At 37.7% G+C, this 25,336-nt stretch overlaps 1 protein-coding gene across 1 annotated transcript in view; it reads left to right on the top strand.

Moving 5' to 3' along the window:
* The window catches only part of RFTN2 (raftlin family member 2), a 69,133-nt gene extending 50,568 nt beyond the window's left edge, over positions 1-18,565 (top strand). Inside the window, exons 8-9 of the mRNA XM_036900527.2 lie at positions 6,785-6,863; positions 17,138-18,565. Coding sequence (XP_036756422.2) covers positions 6,785-6,863; positions 17,138-17,407 — 349 coding nt within the window. The 3' untranslated portion in view covers positions 17,408-18,565. The remainder of the gene's footprint in view (positions 1-6,784; positions 6,864-17,137) is intronic.
* Positions 18,566-25,336: the final 6,771 nt, after the last annotated feature.

Here is a 25,336-nt window from a genome sequence, read left to right on the forward strand (position 1 = left end):
GCTGTTCAGAACCTAAGCAGGGATCCTAGTGGACACTGTGTGAATTCCTGAAGGCTATAGACCTAGAAGTGGAAATGCCGAGTTACAGGGCATTTCTTTAGCTTTATTAGACAAATACCAAACTCTTTCCAAGTAGAATGATGCAGTTTACCCTATTAACAGCAAAATATGAGAGTTCCCCTTGCTCCAACAAAAAATATTGTCAGATTTTGCCATTCTGGTAAGTGTGTATATAGTATAATCTCAGTGTGGTTTTAGTTCGTATATAGCTAATTACTACTGCAATGGGGCACGTTTCCCTATGTTTATTGGCATTTTGGTTTTTTCTTTTGGGTGAAGTATTTATCTATTTAAATCTTTCATCTATATTTGAAAACTGTATTTATAAGATTCAATTTTTATATATACTGAATATGAGTCCTTTATTAGTTACATGTGTTGCAATTATCTTCCCTAATTCTGTGGCTTTTTTACTCTCTTTATGATGTCTTTTGATTAACAGAAGTTTTAAATTTTAAAATAGGCAAATGTATCAATCTTTACCCTTTTTGGTGCATCATTTAAGAAACCTTTTCCTTTACTTAAGCAACTGGGGGAGCGGAGGTGTGAATTATTTTTAAGTTTGGGTATAACATGAGATGTTTTAATATTTGAAGTTCACATAAAGTTCTCTAAGCTATAGCCTGAAGAATGAGTTCCATGAGGGGGAGAAGGAACAGTTCAAGCTTAAAAGATTCATACCAAATGTCAGTGAATTTCATAGATGTAAAAGGACCTAGGAAGCTTTTTGTCTCTCTAATAAGCCTCTGCTCACTTAGGAACTTTTTATGTGTGGTTTCTGGCATCAATACATTTTCACAGAAACCAAATGACCGATTATTCATAAAGTCTTTAATTCTTCCAATATTTACTGGGCATCATTTTAAAAGGAGGCTTTCTGCTAATTAATGTGGAAGATGCAGAGCTAGGAGATGAGCTGCTCAGGAAGCTAAGACCTGGCGGGGGGAATCGTGTGTACAGCAACTATATGACCTGGTAGTGGGATTGAGTGCCGACCCAGGGATCCATAGGCACCCTGAAAAGGGGATATTTCTCTTCAATTGAGGATCATTGAAGGCGTCCTGAAGGAGGTCACCTTACAATGAATTTCAAAAGATGGACAGGCTGTGAAGAGGCAGGGACGGTGGCGTAGGCATTCCTGGTGGGAGAATGCCACAAGCAGGAATTCAGAGACTGGCCATGAGCAAGTGGGTAGAGGGGACAATTGCCATAGCAAAACCAAACTTGACCTTGCTTTTTTTATTTCAAAGAAATAGAAAGACTGTCCACCAACTCGTAAATTTAAGCACTACAGCTCTGTTCCAAAAATACTTCAAATCATAAATATTGGACCAAGGAGAAGTTCATGCTGTCCTCACAACTTCCTGCAAAAATCATTTAAAATTTAAGTATCACTAAAGATATTATCAACTATAATAGAACAGCTTTGTTTCTGTTTTTATTGCCTGTTTGTTTTTATAATTAGTGCTTATGCAAAATTGAATTCACAGGCAGGATTCCTTTAAGGCAGAGCTTTCAATGATTCATCTTTTATGTAGCACTTAAAAAGGAAAGACTAGTAGCTGTTTGCACATCTTCTTTGCAGATTACTCCCTTGACCAGTGAATACTCTTGGCCAACATAGGTTGCACCAGAACGTTTTCATAGCTTATGTGTAAATCAAGCATTTTTCAATAGCTGCATTCATTTTCTATCATGTCAAAGCATAACTGCACATTAATAATAGTTTGAAAGAGAATCTGAAGGCTCTTAAATCCCTCTCAGGCAGATGCAAAGTTACTCAGTTACCTAATAGCACTTTCCAGAAGGAAATTTCTGTAGGAATAGGAGAGCTGAGAGCACCTGAGAGCGTTCAGCGCATTTGAAGCACGCTGGTGGCATGAAGAGCTCACCGGTCCGATCCTTTCAGAAATCTGTGCTACAGGCAGATATTCTATCCCGGCTAGTACATAGAATCACCTCAGGAGCACTGGACACTGGGAAAGGACGCGTGTGCCCTGCCACATGGTGTCCCTCTGTAAGGCTTCAGACCTCTTTCTCTTACTTCTACTGTGATTAAATACTCTAAACCAAAAGGAGTTCCGCATCACACTGAGGTTCTGAAAACTGTAGGACCTATTTTAAATCAGAATGGCCCTCAGAAAACTAGGGATGTAGAGGCTCCAGACATATTTCAAACTGAGGATCTGGCTCTAAGGACCTCCCAGGAGATGGGGTGATGCTAATCTTCCAGCCTCATCTGGGCATCCAGTAATGTCCTAAGACAGTCAGCCTTTAAGAAACCATCACCTCACTTGCTGTTTTACCCCAGAGGAAAAGTTGAAAAGCAGCACTAGGCATAAGCACCCAGCACATCCTAGTGTTTCAGACTTGCCTCTTCCTATGATTGGTTGGAAAGAATTCACATTAGACTCCCTACCTTGTTATTCTCCTGATTTCTACTTTCTATTCAAGAAGAATAATTCTACTTTGATCCTTCCTTCTCATCTTTGGATAGTTCTAAGCCTGCTTCCCTCATGTGATTCTTACCAGATCACATACCTTAACATCACTAAGAAATCTCTGCCCCATTCTCATGCATCCTCTCCCTTGACTTTTCTGTCTGGAAGGTATTCTTGATTCCTCCACTAAACTCCACCCCACATCTCATTAAATGAATGGAGGAGTGGAAGGAAATCACATTTGTTGTGCTCCCTCAAGGGGCAGGCACAGGGGAGGCTCTTCATACACACTGACTTATTTATTTGTCACAAAATCCCTGATGAGAAATCAAAGTCAGAGAATTTAACACTTTACGAAAGTCCTCAGCTATCATTAGCTATTATGGTAGAGTCAGGATTTGAACCCAGGAACAATCTCGTTCCAAAACCACTGCCTTTTCTAGTATACTCCACGCCTCCAAAACACAGACCAGCCTATTCTGTACACTCCAAGTCACTTCCCTGTATGCCTGCATCATAACTGACATCTGGTGATGATTCAAGTTGTTCCCAAATGTTACAATATATTTCACACCAAGTCTTTCCTTCTAATTGAATGTAAGGTCAAACTAAAATGATATTAGACTAGAAGCAGTCTTCTTAAAATAAAAATAAAAAAAGCAGCAGCCTCTACCACTTTGGGAGAAGATTTGCTGTTTTTCAAAATTCAAGAGTGTCAGTAAGTTTGGGATTTTTCAAGTGACGTGGGGTTGACATACACTGCTAGGGCCAGAATTTCAATGTTGCATTTGTTTTCCAGAAAAAGAGCTCAGCATAATATGCCCCTAATAGTGAGGTTTTGTTGGGGCTTTTTGCATAATAAAAGTCGTAACTGAGCAACATTAGCTACAGACACTCCTCCCCATAAATCCATGGAGACTGTGAAAAGCATTTCAGAGAAATACAAACCCCAAATAGTCTTTGGCAAGGGGTAATTTGCCATGATGATAGTTAAATAAGGAGAATACTGAGTAGCTGACTACAAAGAAGCATCTGAAAATAAAAATAGCTGTGGCTCAAGTCCCTCAATCGAAAATGTATATAAGGTTCCTCACATGTGGCAGCTCACACTGGTCTCTATTTTTATAAGCAAATTTGACAATTCATGCCAAGAAGCTTAAATCATATCCCTTTGACCTAATAACCTGACACCTGAGAATTTATCTTACGGAAATCTCATGAGAATAAGGAAGACTATACATATTTCTATACAAGTATTATTTATAATTAGCAGAAAACTGGAAACAAATTTTTCAGTAGTTAAAGAAAGACTTAGTACATGTTGCTATCTTAACTCTGAGATGCTGTGCAGGTCTTAAGAATATGATTGTAGTGTATAAACAAGGAAAGTGCATTCAGTGAAAAGCATGGAACACAGAAATGCAAATATGCAGTGGTAAAAGGCATGCAGAAATACAAACTACTTAAAAATTTTTTAACTGAAGTGTAGTTGATAGGTCGCCAGAGACGGGTTCTTGGTCTTTTGCAAGAAAAATTCAAGACAGACTCAGAAAAGGTCCTAAGCATTAAGTTTATTTGGAGAATTAGAGTTTGAAGAAAGGAGACAGTATGCGCCCAACAGTTGGGGTACAGGCAGATCCAGAGGGGGTTGAGCAGGAAACAATAGGGAGTCTTTCTTATGTAAAAGAGATGAATATAGGTTTCAAAGGGAACAGGTGGAGTCTTCCTGGAGTTCCAGGTCGCCCCACCCTCAGGTCAGTTGGAGGGATTTTTGATTACTTTTGATCCCCATCAGAACTGTCTGGCACAGGGAGGTGTGATTTTTTGCTATACTAATGACGGAAGAGTTTGAATTTTACTAGGTTAATGAGTGTATAGTGTATTTTGAGATGAAGTCAGGGTCAGCTTCTCCTCCCAGTTGGAACCAGCCAGTTTTGGCCTATTATCCCTACCCTCACTCCCCAGCCCCCCAGCCCATGGGAACAGCTTGCCTGGATGTGTAGACTATAAGCAAGCATCCCTCTGAAATCCCCCTCCCTCTCCCTGCTTATGTCTAGCTATCTACCTACTCTAACAGATATACAATATTATACTGGTTCCAGGCGTACAACATGGTGAGTAGACAATTATATACATTAGACAATGCTCACCATGATAGGTGTGGTCACCATCTGTCACCATGCAAAGTTATTACAATATTATTGACTATATTCCCTATACTGTACTTTTCATTCCCATGACTTACTTAATTAATGATTGGAAGTTTGTACCTCTTTATTCCTTTCATTTCTTTTTCCCTTTCTCCTACCCCCTATGTCCATGGTAATCTCCAGTTTTCTCTGTACTTATGAGTCTATTTCTGTTTGTTTATTAATTTGTTTTATTTTTTTAGATCCCACATATAAGTGAAATCATTTGGTATTTGATTTTTTCTGTGTGACTTATTTCACTTAACATAATACCCCCTAGGTTGTTGCAAATGGCAGGATTTCATTCTTTTTTATGGTTGAGCAATATTCCATTGAATAGATGTACCACCTCTTCTTTATCCATTCATCTATTGATGGACACTTGGGTTGCTTCCATATCTTCACTATTATAAATAATGCTGCAATGAATATAGGAGTGCATATATCTTTTCAAATTAGTGTTTTTTGTGTGTTCTTCAGGCAATTACCCAAAAGTGGAATTGCTGGGTCATATGGTATTTCTATTTTTAATTTTTTGAGTAAATTCCATACTGTTTTACATAGTGACACACCAATTTACATTCCCACCAATAGTGTGCAAGGGTTCCCTTTTCTCCACATCCTCACCAACACTTATTTCTTGTCTTTTTTATATTAGCCATTCTGACTGGTGTGAGTTGATACCTCACTGGGTTTTGATTTGCATTTCCCAGATAATCAGTGACGTGGAGAATCTTTTCATGTGCCTGTTGGCCATCTGTATGTCTTCTTTGGAAAAATGTCTATCTGGTTCTTTGCTCTGATTTTTAATCAGATTATTTGTTTTTTTGGTGTTGAGTTTTATGAGTTCTATATATATGTGGATATTAGCTCCTTACTAGATAAATCCTTTGCAGATATATTCTCCCATTCAGTAGGTTGCCTTTTTGTTTTATTGATGGTTTCCTTTGCTGTGCAGAAGCTTTTTGGTTTGATATAGTCCCCACTTACTTATTTCTGCTTTTGCTTCCCTTGCCTGGGAGATATATCCAGAAAAATTTGCTCAGTTTGATGTCCAAGAGTTTTCTGTGTTTTCTTTTAGGAGTTTTATAGCTTCAAGTCTTATATTTAGGTCTTTAATCCATTTTGAGTTTACTTTCATATATGGTATTAAGAAAGTTGTCCAGTTTCATTCTTTTGCATGTAGCTGCCAGTTTTTCCAGCACCATTTGTTGAAGAAACTGTCTTTTTCCCATTGTTTATTCTTGCCTCCCTTGTCATTTATTAATTGACCATTTAAACATAGGTTTATTTCTGGGCTCTCTGTTCTGTTCTGTTGATCTATGTGTCTATTTTTGTGCCAGCACCATATCGTTTTGGTAACTGTCGCTTTATAATGTAGTTTGAAATCAGGGGGCATGCTATCCCCAGCTTTGTTCTTCTTTCTCAAGATTTCTCTGGCTCTTCAGGATCTTTTGTGGTTCCATACAAATTTTAGGATTATTTGTTCTAATTCTGTGAAAAATACTATTGGTATTTTGAGAGGGATTGCATTGAATCTGTAGATTGCTTTTCTTAGTATGAATATTTTGATAATATTAATTCTTCCAATCTATGAGCATAGAATATCTTTTCATTTCTTTATGCCATCATCAATTTATTTGATCAGTGTCTTATAGTTTTCAGAATAGAGTTTTTTTACCTCCTTAGTTAAATTTACTCCTGGGTATTTTATTCTTTGTGAGACAATTTTAAATGGGATCATTTTCCTAATTTCTATTTCTGCTAGCTCATTATTGTATAGAAATACAACAGATTTCTGTAGAGAAAGTACACATGTTGATAAAGACTAAGAGGGAACACAGGAGATGAAAATAGTTATGTTAGCACAGTGAGATTGCAAGGTTTAAACACTAAAAAATATTTGTAATGATAATATTCAGTTTTTAGGAATCTTTGTATTGCTTTTCAAGCTGCAAGTTACATAGAATATTTCATAATTATTTTGTATCAGATGATTATTTTACAAAGAATACATGTGGAATATTCTAGCCAAGTGTAAAATATAGAGAATTACTAATTCACAAATACTATTACTATTGTTTTAATTTTCAGTGAAGGAAATTTGACTACAAAGCAAGTTGTGTTTCTTCAGAGACCAGTTATGTGGAATTCAGTTCCTCAAACACCAAAAGTGAGTAAAATTGATGCTTGGTGAACTAAATGTTATAGTGAAGTATTTGATCCTTCAACTCTCATTGTAATTCTAAATGTTGACTACAGATGAGGAAGGTGTGTACTTGCTATGGAAACAGTCTTTTGAGTCAATATATAACAAGGGAAAGGTGCCAGAAACCAGGAAATATGAGACTTCTGAAGGGGATCAGAATATGCTACCCCAATATTGATATTTTGCTTTGGCACAAAGATTTTTTTTGAGATGAAGGCAATTAAGAAACTTAGACACAAAAGGAACTCTCTACTCTCTCCTTTCTGATGAAATGCAAGGCAAAAATTTCTCTTTTTAAAACGACATCAATTTCTATTTATAGTTGTCTCCCTCTTCTGTACCAGAAGAGAAGACTCTTAATCACCAGAGATGATTCTTGTCACTGGAAATGGTATTGACTTGAGTCTACACAAGCAAACCTTACTTCAATAACCCTTATCTTCCATTAGTTTCCCCACATACTTACCTTCTAGCAATTTACCTCCTATAGAAAGCCAAACTCCTTTCCTTTGTGCAGTTATTTTCCCATAATTTATTGCCCTTTGTTAAAATGATATATAAGCTCACACACCTAACTGCCCTTTCAGTTTTCACTTTTTCTCCATGAAGCCCCCATGTGCATCTAAAATAAATCATTTTTACTGTTAATCTGTCTTTTGTCAGTTTAATTTGCAAGCCCCAGGTACTGAATATAAAAGGGTAGAGGAAAAAGTCTTTCTTCCCCTACAGTTATGTCTTATAAGTGAATATGCCTAATACTGCAACAGATCTGTGCAATATTGTCTGTCTTGACCTCTGACAGCTTTTACATTACCTCCTCAAGTTCATATTTTTTTTCAAAACAGAAAATTTGTGAATGGGCTGGAAAATTATTTAAAGTAATTTTTCCTGTATATCCAGAAAATACTGTTTTAGAAAACTTTCAAATGTTCTAGACTAGCAAAGCTAGACTGGTAGTATGTGTAATAACACCATGCCAAGTTGCTTTGCTTTAATTTTGAAAAGAGTCTAGCTGGCTTGACAGCTAAGTAGGTGGAGAGGTTAAAAGGTGGATAGGAGGATACTTCCCCATAGCAGGAGAGCAGCCTGATAAAGTCTGTAGATATTAGAAAGACTGTGACAGAACAGTGCCCCCTAATCCCACTCAGTGAGTTGACTCAAGTTCACCAGCTCATTGGAAAATATTATATCAAAAGAAGCAAGGATGAGTAATATGTAGATAATATGCAGAAAAGGTTTGCATTCTTTCTTCTTCGCCAGAGCAACTTCTCACTATGCTACAGTCTTTTCTTTCTTTCCTTTTTTCAAAATCATTCTGCAAATGTCCACCATTTCTGAGGAAAGATCAACAGAATTCACAGCCATGTGGGATTTTGATTTATTGAGGGCCATGGAATTGGTGTTTGTGAAGATAAAAGACCCAAATTCAACTGCTTCACAGTCTCTTTTATTTAGGATTAGATATCAGTTCTCTGACTCCCTGAAAATATTTTGGCCCTTTTTGTTTAATTTTAAATATGATTCAGACGTCTAGTGGTAGCTTTTCTTTGTGTGATCTTTATATTTACACCCATTGTAATATAAAATTATTGGCTCATTTGTGTAATACTAAGAAAGTATATAAATAGGTTGCATCAATGAGAAGCTCAGGAATAATATATATTACAACTTAGATTTCTGCTTCTAAATGAATTTACTGTTTCTTCCTTTGGGAAGTGTTTAACTTTCCTAGCAGGAAATTTCTCAGGATACTGAAATTATTTCAGGGCAGAACATGTAGGTGGTTCAGTCTGGAGCTAAAGTATCTAACAGCTATAACAGAAAACCAATTTGTAAATTCTTTTGGTTTTCTCTAGTGGAAACAATTTGTTATTCAATCTCAAAAAAAGTAGTAGTGTTAATGAGAAACTAGCTATTAATATTACCATAGAGTTAATTTAGCTATCTCATATGTATTTTGTGAAAGTTATCTTTATAATATGAACTTGGGAAAAAATATATGTAGTTATCAGTCCATAATGGCACTGTTCTTGCTTCTACCTTGAAATCAGTTGTTGTTTGGAAGGGGCTGATTGCTACATCTATAAAATTTTTCAAAGAACTTTTTCAAGGGTATTTAGTTCTAAAATTTGAGACATTAAAAGGGTTGCCCTAGAATTGTCAATGAGTTTTCATTATGATCATCAATTTCATGGGCTCGTAGAAACTGATCCAGAGTTTAACCCTTTAAGAAAGTTTCTTTCTTCTACTAATGTCAGTATTTATAAGACTCTGTATTCAACTGCACTCAACAGTTCTTTTATTTTGAACAAATCTATTTCATGCCCCTGTCGTAGGGGAGGGGAATGAGAATTGAATAATGAAAAAAATACATTGTTGGGACTTTTTTTTTCTTCTGAATTATCAAGACCTTTACCTTGGGAATTTGTTTTGTTTCACAAATGGGTCTTATGCAATAGTCTAGATAGCTTGAGAATTTTTTTCAACATGGAAAAATGTCAATTCAGAATATTCATACATTTACTGCTCTAGTTTTCTTTAAGCTACTGAAAAATAGTTTGTTTTAGTAAAACTAGAAAAGTTTTCAGAAAAAAATAGGTAAAATTCTTCATGAACTGGGGCTAGATAAAGAGTTCTTAGACACAACACCAAAAGCATAACCATGAATAAAAGTGATGTTAGACTTCATCAAAATTAAAACTTTTGCTCTGAGAATAACAATAAGAAAATGAAAAGACAAGCCACAGGCTAGGAGAAAAAATCCTGTAAATCACATATATGACAAAGGACTTACATCCAGAATGTATTAAGAACTCTCGAAACAACAATAAGAAATTAAACAACCCAGTTAAAAAATAGTTAAAAGACTTGGATTAACTCATTAATGAGGATATATGTAGATGAGGAATAAGCACATGAAAAGATGCTGAAATCATCACTAGGGAAATGTAAATGTAAACCATGATGAGATACTACCACACATCTATTAGACTAAATTTTAAAATATTGATAATACCAAGAACTGAAAAGGATGAGGAACAATCAGAATCCTCAAATACTGTTGGTGGGAATGCAAAATGGTACAACTCTGGACACAGTGTAACAGCTTCTTATGAGATTAACCATATTACCATATGACCCAGCAGTCTCACTGTTGGGTATTCACCCTAGAGAAATATAAACTTGCATTCACACAAAAACCTATGCATAAATGTTTATAGCAGTTCTATTCATGATCTCCAAAAACTGAAACAATCCAAATGTCCTCAATTGGTGAACAGATAAACAACCATGGTATATCCATACAATAAAATCACCAGAAATAAAAAGGAATAAACTATTGGTATGCACAACTTGGATTAATCTAAAAAGCATGCTGATTAAAAGAACCTGGTCTAAAAGGTCACAGACTTGCATTTAGATGACATTCTCAGAAAGACAAAATTGTAGTGTGGAGAACATCAGTGGTTGCCAGAGATCAGGTGTTGGGGAGGGTATGATGAAGGGATAGCATGGGGGCAGGGGTGGGTTAGAGGGAATAATGGACTGTTCTGTGTCCTGATTATGGTTACACAGATTGATACATACACCAAAATGTATAGAACTATATATACTTTTACTGTATAATAATTTAAATTTTAAATTTACCATACTGTTTGATTTATAGACCACATACATGACATTTTTTTATGTCTTTGTCCTTCGGCCTTTGGTTAATGGTTGATGTCCTTGGGTAATGGAATTCTAATGACGCAGAAGGAGGCTGTTACCCTCCCTCTTCTCACCATGCGGCTGTATAGTGTAATAAATCAAGGTTCTTTTTATCTTACTGTTCCTTTTATCTATTTTCATTTTTTTTTATTTTGGGGGGAAGCCTCTAAGCTGATTCAAGGAAGAGGTAGTTATGCTGAGCAGAGTGAGAGACTCTGACCAGGATTTTACCTCCATCTTTTAAATGTTCTCAGTATTTCTCCCAAGATCTCCTTTCTTAATTTTTTTTTCTTTTAAAGACTCAAAGGAAACCCACCAGATTTTTTTACTGCATAAAAATCTCTATTTCAGTTAAATTCTTCAGCCAATTTCCCTTCGATAATTATTTAAAAGAAACAAAGGTCATTTACAAGTATTCAGTTTCCACTAAGTCAGAGTAGTTTCCATCTAGTGGTATTCTTAGCAGTAGACAATAAACCATGAAAGGTTTATTCCAGGGTGTGTGTGTGTGTGTGTGCATGTGTGTGCACACATGCACAGTGTCAGCCACTCTCCAAGCCTCTGGGTCCTCATCTGTAAAATATGGACAACATTAATCTCTACCCCAGGGTTATGAGGAGGATTAAGTTAGAAAATAGGAAGAGGGTGCAGTACGGTGCCTGATCACGTGAAATGGTTTTGTTTTCATAGGAATGCTTTTCTTTCCATACGAGATGATTAACACTGTAACTGTGGAGAAACTGAAGAAAAATCCAGGAACTCCTAACCCTCCAGTTTCTCCAGATAAAAATCACCTTCAGTTAGTATATAGGAAAGTAGTGTATTGATATTTTTTGATGTTCAAAAAAATGCTTTACATGACAAAATATTAACAAGTGTTGAGTCAGGTAGTGGGTATGTGATTGTTCGTTGTATTATGTAAACTCTCTATATACTTGAAATTTTCCATAATTGGAAAGTTGGGGAAAGTTAAGCTCAAAAGCATTAGTCACCACAATTTTTTTTGTTAGTTATTAGTTGGTAACTAACTAGTTACTAAGAAGCTATGCCAGAAAGACCCATATAAAATGATTTAAATACAACAGAAGGATCTCTCTCATGAGAGTCTAAAGATGGGCAGGTATCCTGGGGTGAGGCAAGGCTCTGCTTCATGACTGGTCAGCTCTGCCACCTCGACATTCGGGTTTTGCCTTGGACTCAGGGTGCTACCACATTTTGTTGTCGTTCCCAGCCAGCAAGTAGTAGGAAAGAGAAATCCTAGGCATGCTTCTAAGGCACTGACCCCAATTCAAAGAGGCTTCTTCTCACATCCAATTTGCCTGAACTTGTTACCACAAGCAGATGCAAGGCAGGCTTGGACATGTGATCTGGGCAAACATGTGCCAGAACCACAGGGAAACACCAAATGGCCAGCTAACAACCGAGAGGCATCGTACAGGAGGAGTTCTGTTATTAAAAGAAAGCTGGACAGAATACACCTTGGGAGACAGGATTTTAATTTTAATGTTCCAATTTTACATTTATTTTTCTTCTTTAGAGCAGTTTTGCATTTAAATAACTGTCTTTAAAATGTATCTCAAAATGAATGATTTCAAGAGGTAAAGACTTCTTAGGCACAGGTATTAAATCATTTCTCTAACACAAACTAAAATGTGAAGGAGCAGCAGCCAGAAAAATGTTCTAAATTAGATCTTTTCTAAGGTAACTAACAAAACTATGTGAATACTGAGAAATACTTAATATATGCATTAACTTTTCTTTACCTTACAGTAAGACAGTGATTATCAGTCTTTGTTTTTACTTTTTAAGTCAGTCACTTGAAGTTCATTTGAAATTATTTGAAAATCATAAGCGTCATATTTCATTCATTATCAGTAAGTATCCTCAACTGAATGAAGTCCATGTGAAATCAAAGCAGGTACTGGTGTAAACAGAAAATGTCAGGCATCTCAAAAACCATCCGGTAAAAATGAAGATGAAAGGCTTTTGTTGTTATCATTAATGAAGTTAGTCACCTAGGGAATGCTTTTTGCTCACAGTAAGTGAGCTTTTTCCTGCTGTGAGCAGAAGAGGAAAGGTGGTCACTGGTCCCCTATGGCCACAGTCAGGCTGGCGGGTTTGGGCCACCCACACTTGTTTCCATATTACCCACTGTTGTCCCTTGGGGTAATAAAGAGCAGAAACCCTGCTCAGAATAGCCTATGTGGTAAGTAGGAGGAATACTGGCATTGCTCAAAACATTAAAAAAAGAACTACAAGAACGAAGGCCTCCAGTGTTGACACCAGAGACTCAGCATCGCCAGGATGTTCTCTCTTAGCTCTGTGTTTCAGCTGCTATGTGTGCTTGTGTGGACAGTCTCTTACGAGATGCGCATGACCACCTTGTCAAAAAGGTCCTTTGTCCTGGAGTTGGTAGAGGAAACCCAGGGAAGGACTCCTAATCTGATAGGGTCAGGTGCCACCCTGCAGCAGAGAAGAAAGTAGCTAGGACAGCTGGCTGGGCAGGTGATTGTCCACTACATCCTTTTCGCTCCCAGACTTGAATGATTCTGACAGCCCCAAGCCGGGGAGACCCAGAAATAGCTTCTGTGAGCAGGCAGACATGTTTTCTCTCTGCATGTTTCAAAACCTCTCTTGCAAGTAGTGTTAGAGCTACACTCAGACTTCCAGCGGCTTCCTGATCCTGCCCAGAGCCTAAGACTCGCAAGGAAAAGACATTCTGAATGTTTTTATTCAAGAGAATCCATATTTTTATTGTTTTATAAACCACATGGTTAGCTTCTTTTCTACTCTTGCCATCATAACACTGTCCAAGAAAATGCAATGTCTTATAATTGCTAATATAATTCTTTGTTTTTGTTTTTAAGAAATTGACAGTGAAAAATGCAAGACAGCATGGTAGAATGCCCTAAATTCAACTGATTTGTCATGAAATCTCATGTATTTGAAGTGGGTCACCCATTTTTATTAAATGAGAATGATTCTCAAAGTTAATAGATTTTTTTTCACTTTTTTTTGGTATCATTAATCTATAATTACATGAAGAACATATGTTTACTAGGCTCCCCCCTTCACCAAGTCCCCCCACAAATCCCATTACAATCACTGTCCATCAGCGTAAGATGCTGTAGAATCACTACTTGTCTTCTCTGTGTTGCACAGCCATCCCCGTGTCCACCACACACATTATACATGCTAATCGTAATGCCCTCTTTCTTTTTCCCCACCCTTATCCCTCCCTTCCCACCCATCCTCCCCAGTCCCTTTCCCTTTGGTAACTGTTAGTCCATTCTTGGGTTCTGTGATTCTGCTGCTGTTTTGTTCCTTCAGTTTTCCTTTGTTCTTATACTCCACAGATGAGTGAAATCATTGGTACTTGTCTTTCTCCGCCTGGTTTATTTCACTGAGCATAATACCCTCTAGCTCCATCCATGTTGTTGCAAATGGTAGGGTTTGTTTTCTTCTTATGGCTGAATAATATTCCATTGTGTATATGTACCACATCTTCTTTATCCATTCATCTACTGATGGACACTTAGGTTGCTTCCAATTCTTGGCTAGTGTGAATAGTGCTGCGATTAACATAGGGGTGCATCTGTCTTTTTCAAACTGGGCTGCTGCATTCTTAGGGTAAATTCCTAGAAGTGGAATTCCTGGGTCAAATGGTAAGTCTATTTTGAGCATTTTTGAGGAAACTCCATACTGCTTTCCACAATGGTTGAACTAATTTACATTCCCACCAGCAGTGTAGGAGGGTTCCCCTTTTTCCACAACCTCGCCACAAAGTTAATTGATTTTATTATCAAGGTGGAATTAGATTTGCATCCAAATCTTGGTATAATTTCCCCCAATTTTATGGTGAAAATATCAGAAGAAAGTGAGAAGATATATGAATAAGACTGGAAATGTAGCATGAAAAATCTTTATTGGCATGGAGAAATATTGAAAATACAGTGCTAAATGGAAAAGTGAGCTATACACATCTGTGTGCATATACAAGTACATATATACTTAAAGAATAAAAACAGTAAATACACCAATTTTTAACAGTGGTATCTCTGAGATGGAATTGTGGGTGGGTTTTCTTTTATCTTTGTGTTTTGCTAGATTTTCTACTTTGAATGTGTTATTTTTATAATTGAAGGGAAATTTTATTTGGGAAATACATAAATCTTCAACCATAAATCTACTAATATTTTTGTAGGTGTGGGTAATATAGCATGAAAAGAATAAGGTAAGAATTTGGGCTCTGGTTTGAGGCCAGTTATTCCTTTACCTTGGACAAATCCCATTTTCTTTCTGGGCCTGGGTCCTACCTCTGTAGAATGTGAGGTTAAAGTAGATGCAATCCAAGGACTGGTCAGGTTTTAGACTCCTACACTCTAACTTATAAGAATGTTGCAGTTTGATTTGTTGGAAAAGCTATTGTTTTACATGGTATGAAGGTGGAATGGGAAAGGCAACATCATTAATGAAGATGTATTTATTAAGAGTCACATGGTTTAAGAAAAGCATTTGTTCTGAAATCTATTTTAGAATTACCATGTTAGGTATTTTGTCATCTTCTAATATTTGAAATTTACATTTGATGGGTGGCTATTTGATTATTAAACTTATCTAAAAGTGAATTACTATGAATATCTTATTCTGAATAACACCAGTTTTTATTGAGAAAATTGGCCTTTATTGGCTGGTATACAATAAGGCATTTATTGCAAAATTTACCCTTGGCCCTGGTGCTGGTGAAGAAAGAAAGAGCCAGGTGGACAAGTGTTCCCAGGCGCCCCCGCCTACCCATTTTCATTCAGTCAATGTTGAGAGGTCATTCAAGAGTGAATGCATTCGCTATGCTTGTGGGAAAGGGAGGCAGTACCCAGGCCTGGAAAGGAGCCCAGACTGGCAGTACCCATCAGCCCTGCCTGCAGCCAAAAGGCTGAATCCTTGCTGAACAGTTTTTCAAAGCCAGAGAGAAAGTCCATTCTCAAATTCTGACCCAAGGCTAAGAGTATATCTGTCAGGTTCCACTGCTGTATTAAATTCCATGCATTTGGTGAATGAGAATGGAAAGGAAATAGATTTGAGATCTGATATTTGCATTTGATGAATGCAAAGGAACCAGTGGAAAATGTTGCCACCACCAACCTATGTCTGACACGGGAGCATGAGGCGGGCCTCAGTTGAGGCAGGAACCACTGTAGCCATTTTCCCTTAAACTTGCTCAAGGACTACAGTAACTTGGCCAAGAAAAAGATAAGCTGCCAACACAATCCTTTCTTTGGTGCAACATGCTGAGGGCTGCATCTTCCTACACTGTGTCACAAGTAAGGTTACATGCCACAGGAGCCCACAAAATCCAATTAATAAAGCTGCTTGTTTGTATACTTGCCGTGAAAAGTATTTGCAAATACTTTTGTATCTTATACACTACAGTTCAACAAACCTATGGGTTAACAAACTTGTAAAACTAGCTTGGACATCTGACTTCTATGGTTTTTTTCTTAAGAACGTTATAATTTTAGCTCTTACATCTAGGAAAATGTAATCCTAGTTCCCACCTAACATAAAAAACAAAATTGCAGTGAATAAACTCCTTGTAAACTGGGAAATTACTGTGCTTTTATTATTTTTTAAATCTTTATTTAATCTTCATCCTTTTTTATTTATCTTTGTTCAGTCTTTTGTATACAATCATACTCTAATAAATATGATGTTATCCATCATAGAGAAGCCCCTGTAAGGAATTCTCCTCAGGAGTCTGAACATGGTGAGATACTGCAATTATCTCCCTGAGCTTTCCTTTTATTGACTTAGGTATCTTATTTTGACTTAAGCTTCCTTGGCAGAGACCAAGTCCCCTTTATTGTGAACTACACCAAGGACAATGTCAGGCCTCAGCAAATATTTCATAGCAAAAACATCCACAGCTTCTCAGCCAGTCCGCAGCATGAGCTGGTCCATTGCTGAGCACGCCCAGGGTCCGGAGGACCAGTGTGCAGCTGGATGAGGCACGGGGGCCAAGTGACTTAGGAAGCTGCTCCAGGCATTCTTTCAATGCAAACTCTGAATTATCTGTGTCTTCTGTGCAGCCGGTTCCTGTGTGAAATGGGTATGAGGTAGCCACCCAGGCACTCCTTCTGCTGGTGAGATCCCAACACCAGGAAGAGAATGGAACCGTGAATGCATTTTTGTCCTGCTTTGTTCCCCGTAGTATGATCTCAGCAGGTTTCTCCACTCAGAGGTGTCATTGGGGACACACAGGTGTATACAACCCTCCTGCCTATGAGGAGAATGATGTGCCAGGAAGCTATAAAGAATTGTGGAATAGAGAGAGGGGAGCTCATTTTTAACAGGGGGCAGAGGGAATATGAATGGTGGCTCGAAGCTGATCTTTGAAGATGAGCTCATGAGATGCTTTTGAAGAGAAGTAAGGAAAGAACATTTCACTCAGAGAACAGTAGGTGCTAGATCAGAGGGACAGGAAAGCACCCATCTTTTTAACTCCTGGCTTTCAACCTCTTGTGTTTCAGAGGAAAGCCAGCCAGCATATAAAAGGTGAAGACAGGAACAAAGTCACCAGTAGGAGCGTTGGACTGGACACGGCCACGTCACAACCTACGGAGAGCAGGCACTCAGAGGAGTGCCTGCTCTCTCCTTCCAGAGAATGCTGGGCGAAGGAGAGGAGGCCAGCACAGTACAGCAGCTTCTCTGGGCTCAGCAGCAGTGACAGCGTCCTACGGGAATTAGACGATGGACAGTTTGATCAGGAAGATGGAGTAACTCAGGTCACTTGTATGTGAGCAGTGAGGTAAAGCAATGGAAGGCCCTGTAAATAATGATTAAAATAATTGCCAGCTGACTTGACTGTATTACTTTCTCTGCATTTATGTAATACTTTTATTTTTTCCAGACTCAGACTTCCTCTAATCTTCATAAACTTGGCTCAATCTCCCAAATGAGGTAGAATAACCAACATATTTGTAAATTCAGAATCATGTTTACACTTCTCTTAACTAAAACATCTGTTTAAACAGATGTCTCATTAGATAATCTACTTCAGTTTCTCATGATTGTGTAAGGTATACTTTGCCTACAATTTCTGGTAAGAAGACTTACCAGTATTTTACCTAATTAGAAAGTTCTTGGGAGATGAGAGTCTTACTAGGCTAAAAAATAACCTCTCTCTCTCTCTGTAACACACACACACACACACACACACACACACACGTAAAGGCTAATTAATGAAATACCTATTTTCTGAATATAACAGTCCAAATTTTGTCTTAACTATGGCATGTATATACAAAGCAAGCCCCTATTTGTTAAAATACTCCCATAAAAAAAATCCTTTTTGAATGTCTTTGCTTTTAAAGAGTCACCATGTTACCAGCCCTGTACTGATCACTGACCTTAAACTTTGTTTCTTCTCATAGCCTAGAAGTAGAGTGAAGCATCAGCCCTTCAAATTCACTACAAAAAGAACCCACCATCTTAATGTTTTAAAACCTTAGTAGACAGAAAGAATTATTTCCTTTAAATTGCAAATAGTATGAAAAGGGAAAACAACTTTAGATGGAACCTGGTCTTTCACATCTGTCTAGACTGGGATTATGCTTCTGTTTTGATTGCTAAATCATGAAGGATGCGGAAACACAGAATCATCAGTCCAGGTGCTCAGTGTAAGCAAGGTGTATGGTGACCTTTCTTTTTCATCTCTGCTTTGCTTGCTCTGCTAATAGAGATGCCTTTGCCTTGCTCAGCCTCTGACAGGAAAAGGTTAAGATTCTACAAAATAAAGGATTTTCATTTATCTATGAAAGGCTTATACTTTGAAATGTGGGAACCTTCAAGTGAATTACAACTGACTTTGCCATTGATGCGTTCCACCTATTATATATTTTTATTAGCATTGGTGTGTACATTATAAAATCATTTAAATAATAAAATATCATTTCTTATTGGTCTACATTTTATTGTCACAAATGCATAGTACGTTTTATACATATGACAGATACATATTACAGGTCATCAAATATACAGTATAACTACACTAGGTAGGCCAATCTCCATGAACTGATAAAGTTAACTTCTTCTACCAAGCAAAAGCATTACCTTTATAGGTATAAAGGAACTTAATATTCTACTCAATGTTATTCTGTGGAAACAGCTATCAACAATATTTGCAGAAATGTTTTTTGATGAACCTGAGTTCTGTATTTAAGAGTTGGTGAATATTTGGCAGAAACAAGTATTACTTCTGGAGCCCACAAAATGCCGCAAGTTATGAAACACAGGATATGTACTCAGAAAGATCAGTTCTTCCCAATTCTGGCAGTTTGTGGAGGGGATTTGAAGTATTAAAAGCAGAGATAGAAATTTATGTTTTACTAAACACTCAGAAATATATATATTGATCAGTTGTAATTTTTCTTCATTTGTGTAAGCATACTTTCTTTTATGGTTTACTTTTAACCTAAGTGTTTTTTTATTATTAAAAAAAAAACTTTTTATTACAATAAGGTTAGCAGTTATAAACTCAAAACCTATTTCATAAGTATTTACTCCCAACAATCACCCTCAAGTTACACGGCAAATTTGTATTACAGTGAATAAATGATGACCAAGTGGTAAGTAAAACTTGGACTCTATATGCCTAAGGAGTTTAATGTGACTAACCTTATTATCTGCCGGTTGTATATTTTGTTCTTTTCAAAATATTATACAATTCCTTAGGGGCTGTGGCATGTTTATTTTTAATACCTATATGTTATGTCAAAAAAGGATCAAGATCACAGATGTGGTTGTGAAGTTCTGCCATTCCCCTTGGTACACTATCTATGGCACTTCTCATGTTTCAATAACCACTGGTTAGTTCAATCCCATTTGGACTGACTGTCACCTTGTTATCTTATATGGACAACATGTAACACCTGATCACTGGAGAAATCACCACTGAGCTGAGGAGCAGCTCTATCAGTGTCACCACAATTCTCTCCATTAAAGATAAACAGAAAAGCCACTCCCTTCAATAAGACTTTAGGGCTTGCAGGAGTCGTCAGACACCCATAAAAGCAGGAGGCAGAGCTATAGTCAGTCCAAATCACAACTATCTCCAAATCATTTGTTTTATCAGGAATGGGTATTTATATATTAGGATATAAATGTGCTAGGTACATTTTCATTTCTTGCAGTCTGGAAGAGCTAAGGAGATGTCTCATTTTCCTAGCATTTCCTCACTACTTCGATCCATCATGAGTACTCCCTCTGGGCTGGAAAGACTGTGGCTCTCTCAGCATAGGGCTAAAAAGGATGTCCTCTCAGCAACTTAGAGCCCCACAGTATTCCTGCCTGGAAAGACTGTTTCAAGTGAACTCAAATGGAGTAGGTGCTAACGGGGGAGTCTGTAACTAAGCATGTTCAGTCAAAACTGACTGGTGGATAGGTAGGAAAACTAGGTAAATGCAAACCATCAGAACTCATAGCACATCTGTTTACATGATATTTGTTGTGTCAATTTATCATACCTTGAGAGGGAATTTTACTTGTGCAAAAGCCCAAAGTTCACAGAGCCAGATCAGACAGATAATTAAGTTCTAAGAGGGTATTTGAGGTGGCAAATTAGGCAAAACTCTAAAGTAATGAGCCTTATTTCTAGTAATGTCACAATTTTTTTGTGGAGACAATTCCAAAAATGGATTGTAAAAATGTTTTTTGCACATTAAAGTCATTGATGTATTAAGTATCAAGTAAGTGAAAATCAATGTATGTATAAGTATCAAAGTGATTCTTTCAAGGCTTCTATCAGCCATCATTCTTAGCTGCAAGCAACAGATTACCTTGGCTCATTTAGCAGTAAAGGAATTTATTTCAAAAGATAGCTAGAATTGGACTTCATCAAAATTTAAAACTCCTGTTCATAAAACTCAGTTTAAGAAGTGAAAGGGCAAGCTACAGATTGGGAGAATATGTTTGCAAAGCACATAACTGACAAAGGAATACCTAAATGGCCTCTACAAAGCAATAACAAAAAGACCCAGCACCCAATTTTAAATGGGCAAAGAGCTTGAATAGATGCTTCATGAAAGAAAAATAGAGACTTCTGCTTCCAAAAGATGGAGTAGATTCTTTCCATGAAGTATAACTAAAAACCCTGAACATTATATATAAAACAACATAAGATGACCAGTGGTGATTTCTGTAGTTTTATTTTTGCATCATGTAACTCAGACATGGCTGCTGAAGAAGCCAGAAATTTAAAAATGCCAATGCTGCAGACCAAAAAACCCTAACAAAAGTCTAACAAGTCAGCAAATATTGACAATAACCACTCTGGCCCAACAGCCCAAAAACCCTGAGACCTCATCCTAGCACAGACCATGCAGGGAGCCTAGATTTCTAGCCTCACAAAGCTTGACTCTGCCAGGGGGCTATCAGAGGACAAGGAGGGAATCAGAAATTTGTCCCAAAGGGCAGGAAGAGCCCTAACCCTCCCTCCACAGTGTTAATGGAGATCACTCAGGAAGCTTGGACCTCTCCCTCTCCCTCCCCACTGGGGTGGTATCTGAGTAGGTTTAGAGGAGCATCAGGACTTCCACTACTGCCCGGTGGACCCAGGCCATTCCCCTGGGGTGTGGAGACCACATGGGAACTGGAACTCCCACTCTTGCCCTTCAGTAGTGAAGAAAACCCCCTCTGGTGTCCACAGAGATGGAATGGGGAACCTGGTCTTCTACCTCCACGTGACAGTAACCAGGCAGTACCCCCACTCTCCTGCTGGAGGAGTGTGAGAAAAAGCCAACTGACAGAGGTAAAATAGGATCCAAAGTCTCATAGTATACTAAGAAAATACCCAGGTTTCAAATACAAATTATTCATCAAACGAAGAGCCAGAAAGATCCCAAACTAAATGGAAAAAAAAAAAATAGATACCAACAGTGAGAGAGATATTAAAATTATCTTTAAAAGATTTTAGAGCATCTATGATGAAAATAGGTTTACAAATAATTTTGAAGAGGCTTAAAACAAATGAAAAAAATAGAAAGCCTCAGCAAAGAAGTAAAAGATATAAAGAAGAACCAAATGGAACTTTTAGAACTGAGCAATACAATAACCAAAGTAAAATGCTCAGTAGATGGGCTCAGCAGCAGAACAGAGAGGAAAAAAAAAGAACAGACCCCTTCAGGACAACAAAATACAAAGGATCTAATATTCATGCCTTTAGAGTTCTGGAATGATCAGAGAGAGAACAGGACTGAAAAAGTGCTTCACAAAATAATGGCCTGAAAACTTTGCAAATTTGGTAAGAGACATAAATAAACTTACTTATTCAACAAGGTGAAACTCATCTATAGTGATGAAACCAGAATTGTGGTTTGACGGGGTTGACTGGTGTCTTAGTCCATTTGGGCTTCGGTAACAAAATACCAAGGACGGTGTGGCTCATGAACAACAGAAATTTTCCACAGTTCTGGGAGCTGGCAATTCCAAGATCAAGGGACTGGCAGGCTGAACATGTGGTGAGAGCATGTTCCTGGTTGGCAGGTATCCTGTTGAGCCCTTTCATTGCGGAAGGGCGCCCGCAGGGGTCTCTCACGGTTCCACCTTCATGCCCGAATAATCTGCTACAGGCCCACCCTCCTCATATCATCACATTAGGGATGAGGATTTCAACATATGTATTTTGCAGGGGACACAAACACTCAGTATATAGCCCTTAAAAGTACACAGAACTTTCTGGAGTGGTGGAAATGTTCTCTATATTTGGTTGGAAGTAACATAAGTGCATATAATTGTCAAGACTCATTAAACTATACACTTAAGATAGGTACATTTTACTATGTATAATCCGTATCTTGATAAAATAAATATTTATTGGAGAACTGACAGAATTGTTGGGAGGGCTAGAGAACCAACCACAATGCTAAACTTCCAGGAACCATGTGCAGACCCACACAGGTGAGCAAGCATGCTGTTTCCAGCCCCAAAGCTGCTGTCAAGAACCCACCTCTTCAGTATATGGCTGCAGACTTTTAGAGAACATTGCACTACCTAAAACCCACAGATTTCTGCTGCCGACCTTTTCAGGAAAATGACTGCCCTTTGTTCAGCTTTATTCTTCTTCTGTTGATATACTTGTGAATCAGTTTCATGAGAGAGCCCATGCTCTGGCTTGAGAATGAGTAGTTTGGGTTCTGCAGAAGGCAGAATATGAAGATGAGAATTCTGGGTACTGGGCTTGAGCAGGCAGGAGTCATCAGGCTCAAGGTGCCTCTAATACAGCACATGTGTTTATGTTGCTAGGTCGAATTTTGATGGGACCTTAACCAAATGAGCAAAGTTACTATCACCAATAATGGAACAAACCAACATTCTGTGATTCCTGATAGGATGATATGCTGAAAAGAACACAGCATCACTTCTGTGGTATTCCTGGCAAATAATGCACAACCTGAATGTCATTAGGAAACATTAGACAAACCCAAATTGAGGGACATTCTATAAAGCAACGGGCCTATATAGCTGTAAAAATGTTAAAGTCGTGAAAAACAAAGAAAAGCTGAGAAACGGCTTCACAGTAAATGAGACTAAATAGACATGACAACTAACCGCGATACATGACCCTGGACTGGTCTGAGGTGAAGGGGAGGATGGTTGGGTAAAAAGAAGTTAGATGACATAACCGGGACAATGGATGGGCTGCTGATTAGATAATAATATTATATCAATGTTAAATTTACTGATTTTGATTAGTGTAAAAAAAATTCTTATGAAATATACATGAAGATATTCAGGTATGAAGAGAAGATGGCTGCCACTTACTCTCATGATTTTTAAAAAAATGTGTGTATGTTGAGACAGAAAAATTGATAAAGCAAATGAGGCAAAATTGATAAATCTGTATTGAAATTTTATCAAATAGCTTTAAAAAAAAGTGCCAATCAGCCCAAAAACATGACATATGTTGACTACAAATAGTGGCTTTTGAATCAGGTTTGCTTTAAAGAAACACACCCATGATCTACCTTGGTTCTGGGTCTCTTTCTGACTGATACCAGTTTTCCCTCTCCACCACTTTAGTTAAGGATCCTCTACTTACACTACCCAGGATTTTCAGAGCTTGTTAAAAGGACCTTTAAGCTTTATTTCAAATGCTATAAAATGTTTGCATTAAATCCTCTACAATTTTCAGACAAAAAATGTAAGTCCTAATGGAAGTAAGAAGGCTAAAACCATCGAGGCTTGCGTTTTCCGGACACTAGGCCAGGTGCTTTCCCATGCGCTGTTTCACCCTCACAATTGCCTAAGGCGAGGCTTAGTCCAGTTCATAGATAAGGACACTGAACCTCAGAAAATTCAAGTAAACTGCTAACGAAGCACAGTGAGGAAACCAGAATTGAGAATTTAATTCCAAGTCCATTGATCATTGAGAAGTGATTAGATTCTCCAACTTAAAATAGTATCTCTACTTCCTAAAATTTCCTTTGTCTATTCCCAGCATTTAGTTAGGAATCATCCAAGCTATGGAGGGAATACAGTGGATAATACAAAGTATGGATTAATCTAACAGGTCTTTCCTCACTACTACCAAACTCTCTACAAATGAATGTTAACAGTGACCTGACCCAGAAAGCTCCTTTCATAGCTAATCTTTCCAGTTCCCTCACAAACCTTCAGGCCAAGTGAGACTGCCAGAATGGGAAGACACTAAATGGAAAACCTACTCAATACTGATTGATTAGGAAGAAATGCAAGAAGGACAATATGATTGGGCATTCCCTAGCAGCAGAAGAAAAAGAATGAAGGGAAGCCCATACTTAGGAAACAGGAAAAATAGCCAGAGGAACAAGAAAGGAGATAACCACCTAGGAACATGTCAGAGTTGAGATACCATGACCTTCACCTATTGAATCATTTCCTGCAAAACATTACCTTAATTGCTGAAAAAGAAGTTCCAAAGGTGCACTAAGGCATAAAAGGCCAGTGAAGCAACCCAGTAAGAAATGGAAATTTATTCTTATTTGCTCACTAAATAAAACAGCTAGAAGACTTAGACTAGAAAAATTAGAAACTTACCTTCATTGAAAGTTTGAATCCATCCTGCACGTTTCAGTCAAGTTCTCATTGTGCCCTTTCAGTCAATCAGTGCTCTCCCTCAGCCAGCAGGAGACCCGGCTCCCTGGCTTGGTCTGGCCAAGAACCACCCAAATGGAACATCTGGGAAATCTTAAGGTCCGGGCTTTCTAATGAAAGAATTTCTTTTGTTGGTTTTGCAAAAATTACCAAATACATATGTTTAATCTCCTTTGTGTCTGAATGGGTACATTAATCTTCAGGGACAGAATTGCTTTCAACATGTTAGTTTCAAAAAGAGAACCACTCACATTATTGTAATAGATTTAGTTAGTAAATGACTTTTCAATTTCTAAAGCAAAAGAATAGCATGTCTTTTAACTTCAGTAATATACAATTGAAACACACCAAATTTGGATATTTTATTTATGCTTCATTTTTCTTTCCCAGACTAGAGGCGTAGTTTAATGTTTACACCACACATACAAAAAGTGGACTTAACCCACAGCTAACATCATACTGAACAGCGAGAGGCTGAAAGCTTTTCCTCTGAGATCGGGAACAAGACAGGGATGCCCACTCTCCCCACTATTATTCAACGTGATACTGGAGGTCCTAGCCATGGCAATCAGACAAAACAAAGAAATACAAGGAATCCA

The sequence above is a fragment of the Manis pentadactyla genome, chromosome 6 (genome assembly GCF_030020395.1).
Source record: "Manis pentadactyla isolate mManPen7 chromosome 6, mManPen7.hap1, whole genome shotgun sequence".
In the NCBI taxonomy this organism is placed as follows: domain Eukaryota; kingdom Metazoa; phylum Chordata; class Mammalia; order Pholidota; family Manidae; genus Manis; species Manis pentadactyla.